This window comes from Tauraco erythrolophus, unplaced genomic scaffold (assembly GCF_009769465.1).
Source record: "Tauraco erythrolophus isolate bTauEry1 unplaced genomic scaffold, bTauEry1.pri scaffold_95_arrow_ctg1, whole genome shotgun sequence".
NCBI classification, from domain to species: Eukaryota; Metazoa; Chordata; class Aves; order Musophagiformes; family Musophagidae; genus Tauraco; species Tauraco erythrolophus.
The window spans coordinates 11,220-16,547 of record NW_028238662.1 but is presented as its reverse complement, the minus strand read 5'-3'; the positions used below and the strand labels follow the sequence as shown (position 1 = coordinate 16,547).

Here is a 5,328-nt window from a genome sequence, read left to right as displayed (position 1 = left end):
CCAGGGGCTGTGTGCTGGGGCAGGGACTCTGCCGCCTGCCAGGGTCAGCACTCAGCTGCCCGGGGAGCTCCCCACGGCGCTGTGGGGAGAAGTGCGGGTGGAAGGAGCAACTCCGGGCAGGAGAGGGTCCTTCTGATGTCAAAAGGGTGCTGTGTGGGTCAGAGCTGCTCACAGCTCCAGATCAGCCCCAGGACAATGGCAGAGGCAGCATTTCCAGAGCGATATCAAGGCAGGGGCTACCTTAAACATTAAGACCTTTCCAGGGTCTGTGATTTCAACTTTCTGCCAACGGAAAGGGTAAAGATGCTGTCAAGTTTGAGTGAGTCCCTGAGACCCCTGATCTGTTACAGTGAGGGATCAGCAGATCTGCCAGGAGCCTCATAAGTGCCTTCCCCCACTCCCCTACCTACAGACAGCACCAGCATCACCTCTGCCTGCAGCATCAGTGCTTCTCTGACCTACTCCTTAGGACCTGCCCACCCAGAGATGCCCCTGGGCAGTGCCCGGCTGCCAGGAGGGGTCTGCAGGGCAGAGCTGAGCACCCAGCAGGTGGGATGGGGTCTGTGAGCACTGCCAGGGAGGAGACCTGGGGACAGAGAAACACCCCCGACAGGGACAGCTCCAGGCACAGAGAGCCAGGCCACCCCTCTGCATCACTCTCTGCTCAGCTGCACGGGGAAAGAGAGAAGAGTTTGGAGAAAGAGATTTGAAACTGGAGTCTACTGAGCTAAGATCAGCCTTGAATAGAGAGGTGCAAGCACAGGGTACTTGTACGGTGACCAGCAGGTCACTCGTGGGCAGAGCAGCTCTCCTGGCTCTGCAGTAGGGCACAGGGAGACCTTGTGTCCCTCAGGGCTCACCAGTGTTCAGGCTGAGAGCAATGTGAAAGATGAGGATTTCTGCCCCTGCCAAGAGAGTGCCCTCACTCAGCAGGACAAGGCTGAGCTCACCGAAAGGAGGTGAAGGAAGTTTCCTCAAAGAAAGAAAAGTAATTTTGAGGAATTTTTTTAAGAAACAGCATAGGACTGGCTCAAAGAAATCTGCCCTAAATTGTCAAAGTCTTCTTCTCTTTCAACAGGCCCCCATGCCTAGAGTGAACAAATGTCCAACGGCAGCTCCATCACTGAGTTCCTCCTCCTGGCATTCACGGACACACGACGGCTGCAGCTCTTGACCTTCTGGCTCTTCCTGGGCATCTACCTGGCTGCCCTCCTGGGAAATGGCCTCATCATCACCACCATAGCCTGTGACCACCACCTCCACACCCCCATGTACTTCTTCCTCCTCAACCTCTCCCTCCTTGACTTGGGCTCCATCTCCAACACTGTCCCCAAAGCCATGGCCAATTCCCTGTGGGACATCAGAGACATTTCCTACTCAGGATGTGCTGCACAGCTCTTGTTCTTTATGTTCTTTATCACAGCTGAGTATTGTCTTCTCACCATCATGTCCTATGACCGCTACGTTGCCATCTGCAAACCCCTGCACTATGGGACCCTCCTGGGCAGCAGAGCTTGTGTCCACATGGCAGCAGCTGCCTGGGCCACTGGGTTTCTCCATGCTGTGCTGCACATGGCCAATACATTTTCACTGCCCCTCTGCCACGGCAATGCCCTGGACCAGTTCTTCTGTGAAATCCCCCAGATCCTCAAGCTCTCCTGCTCACACTCCTACCTCAGGGAAGTTGGGCTTCTTGTGGTTGGTGCCTGTTTAGCATTTGGGTGTTTTGTGTTCATTGTGGTGTCCTATGTGCAGATCTTCAGGGCCGTGCTGAGGATCCCCTCTGAGCAGGGACGGCACAAAGCCTTTTCCACGTGCCTCCCTCACCTGGCCGTGGTCTCCCTGTTACTCAGCACTGGCCTGTTTGCCTACCTGAAGCCCCTCTCCATCTCCTCCCCATCTCTCGATCTGGTCCTCTCAGTTCTGTACTCGGTGGTGCCTCCAGCACTGAACCCTCTCATCTACAGCATGAGGAACCAGGAGCTCAAGGATGCCCTGAGGAAACTGATGACTGGATGGTATTTGGAAGCAATAAACCACCCATTTTCTTCTGCACAGCAGTTACAATAAAACTTGTTGCAGGCCCAGCCTGTCATCTGTATTTTTTGTTGTTATTGGTGGTTTTTTACTCATAGCGATGTTGTCATCCCCTTTCTCACTCACTCTCTGCTTTCCTTCCCTGACCGAGTGGCTGTGCAAATGAGGAGCTGTGATCTCTTTGTGATTAAACAAAATAAAAGTCATCACAGTGACTTTTTTTTTCCTGAGATCCTTCCTCCAAGATCTTTCTAGAGCTGCAGGGACAGTTCCTGTGTGCAGAGGTGGAGGGGAAGAGCGTCCCGGCATGGCAGCCGTGCCAGGGAGCACTTGTTCTTCCAGAGCTGCTCTCTTTTCCCTCCCACACTCTCTCTCTGAGCCCTTGGGTTTGGTGTCAGCCCTGAGCTCTCTGGCAGCTTGGTCACAGCCCTGCGGGGTGGCAGCCCTGTGACCGCAGGCAGGGGCAGGCAATGGGCACTGCTGTGACAGAGCTGGCCTCCCTAAGAGCGGTTCCATCATACCAGGGGATCTTAAGCAGGAAGGCTTAAGTCTGCTTCTAATGTTGTTCTCAAGAATGTGCTCAGTAAATTTCAGCAGAGAGAAAAAAATATAAGTGAACAGCTAAAGCGTGCAAAGTTGCAGGTGGGGGTACACCACAGTGTCCTTGTGCAACCAGGCTTCATGGAAGAGTCGTGAAGGACCAGCAGAGAAGAGTCTGGTCTATGTCTGTGTTTGCTGGGCACCAGGGAGAAGCTCCCCCAGGGAAGATGTCACAGACCAGCCAGTAACAACCACTGTTTCCAGCACTGGCCTCTCAACTTGGAGAGCTTATTCGGCCCTCCATGCAGGACACTGAACAACTGAGTCAGAGGTCCATGTTTGCGTTGTGCGGATGAGACTGAAGTATGCGCACCAGGTGTGTGTGGTGAGATGAACCCAAGGGAGCACTGAATGCCATCAGCTGTTCCCAGCATTGCTGTGAAAGTCTGTGGGACTGACAGTGTCCCACATCTCCTGGGAAACCACCTGAATGCAGCACTGGGATGTGCTTCTTTGAACCAAGGGCCCTGTGTGCATTCTTCATGCCTTGGGACATGTCAGACAGCCTCAGAGCAGGACAACACACCACAGTGCTGACGTGCCTCCCGGCCCCGGGGAATGGCAGCAGGAGGCCAGGGAGACGCTCTGACTGCTGCAGTGCACCGTCTGTGTGTGTGCAAGGGAAGGGCTCGTGTCTCTGAACAGCCCTGTGTGTGAGATGAGTGCATGAGGGCAGCTCAGGGCTGGACACCTGACAGAGCCCTGACACTGCTGTGTGTGACTCCAGCAACAACATCCACCCTCCTGGTGAATTTTATCTCACTCACTTTTGATAAGTTCCTCAAAAATGCTCCTGTCTGCTCCCTTGGCTTTCTGGCCTGTCCCTTTCATTACATACCATGAATGAAGCACATCTGTGGGGCATCTCACCTGTGCAGTCAGGAGGGGTTCTGCAAGCAGGAGAGACAATGCCCTTTAGAAGAAGGCATGTCTCACCTTTCTCAAGAGACAGAGCACATCCAGGGTGTTGGAATGCACTCGGAGGCAGACACATCTCCATGTTTCATCTCCTAGAACTTCCTTCACAATGTCTTTAAGCAACTCACAAAGAAACAAATGTTCTTCTTTGTAGATGTCCTACAAAGACAGAAGGGGGACAAAAGGATGTAAAACCTGTTGTGAATTATGGGCAATGGACCTATCAGACATCATCTGTGGAATTTCCCTTATGCAAATGGGAAATGTCTTCTACTCTTAGACAAATCTCTTCCGCGTCTCTCTCACTACCTGCCCTGTGATTTCGGTTGGGGATATTCTCATCATTATGCTGAAGGTCGAACACTTGAATACTTCTACAGCTCCACCACCATACCCCATCTCTGCTCACAGCAGTGTTCGTACTGTTTTCTGCACCTTTCGCAGGTCCTGAGTGTTTCCTGCTGGTGGCCACATCCTACGATCAGTACTGGGCTGTGTGCCACCCACCTCTCTCCTCACAAGACTCATGAACTGGAAGGTCTGTGTCCAGAAGGCAGCTACACCTTTGTTGGGGGATTTTTCTCATCTACAGTAATCACTTAATTTTTATCCCAGACTTAATTCTGTGTTCACAGTGGTGTGGACCACCTCATCTGTGATTTCACTGGGGCTCTCCTGCAGTGACACTGACACTCGTGCTCTTTGCTTTCATAACCTGCTTCTGAGAGCCAGTCCTGCCCTTCCTGTTCACGCTGCTATCCTGTGCTCCACCCTGGGACATCTCTTCTATCTGTTGTGGCAGGCAGAAGGCCTCTTCCACCTTCTCTCCTCTTCTGTTTATTGTCACTGTTTCCTACAGCACCCTCATCCCTGTCTATGTGAGGCCCAGAACAATCCTCCTGAGACAGTTTGACAAAGACCTTTTTCTACACCATCCTCAGGCCCCTCATCTACAGCCTGAGGATCAGAAAAATTGGGGGCAGGGGAGCGCTGAGAAAAATGCTCAGGAAAGCTGTGAGCTGCACAGAGAGGCCATTGATGTTTGGGCCTGAAAGAAGAAATCACTTCTGGTTCTCTTCTGAGGACTGGACAGCAGTGCGCCGTATCCAAGAAACTCTTTTTGCAAGTGTGGGATATAGAGAAGGGTTTTGGTGCTGGAAAGAGTAGAGGTGCTGTTGGAGCTGACCAGTGTCATCATGAGACCTCTCTCAAACATCTCAGAAAAGCCAGAGCAATCAAGGAGGTTCCAAGGTCCTTGCAAAAGGAAAATATCAAACCTATTATCAAGAAGGGCAAGAAGGAGGATTGGGAGAATTACAGCCTGGTCAGCCTCATTCAGTCTCTGGGAAGACGATGAGACAAGTCCTCCTGCGGCCATCTACAGGCACTTGAAGGAAAAGGAAAAGATTGCTGAATGTATGTGAGAGGGGAAAGTAGATGCTGTCGCCTACCTGGACTTTAACAAAGCCTTAAACATGGTCCCCCATGGTCTCCTTATAGCCAGAGTGGTGAAAGCCGAACTGAAAAAGTAGACAAGGAGGTGAGAGAGTGACAGTTATGCTGGACAAAAAGGCTCAGATGACATCAGTGATATGGAGTCCTCCCAACAGCCTGTCACTTTTGGCTTTCCTCTGTGACCAGCACTTGGGCCAACACTGTTGGACATCTTTGTTATCTCCCTGTATGATGGGATGGAGCAGCTCCTTTGTAGATGAGGGCAAGCTGAGGGGAGCCTTTGAGATACCTCATCTAGATCACCCTGCCTCAAGCAGG

General features: G+C 52.0%; 1 protein-coding gene across 1 annotated transcript; it reads left to right on the top strand.

Annotated features, from left to right (window-relative positions):
• The first annotated feature begins 1,032 nt into the window (after nucleotides 1-1,032).
• Nucleotides 1,033-2,070, top strand: LOC104376998 (olfactory receptor 14A16-like). Its single transcript, XM_086631093.1, has one exon. It carries the CDS (start codon nucleotides 1,102-1,104, stop codon nucleotides 2,068-2,070), a length of 969 nt encoding a protein of 322 aa, XP_086487219.1. The 5' UTR covers nucleotides 1,033-1,101.
• The last annotated feature ends 3,258 nt before the right edge of the window (nucleotides 2,071-5,328 follow it).

Coding starts and splice junctions, on each gene's coding strand:
- LOC104376998 (XM_086631093.1), top strand. CDS start 1,102: ATGTCCAACGGCAGCTCCATCACTGAGTTCCTCCTCCTGGCATTCACG.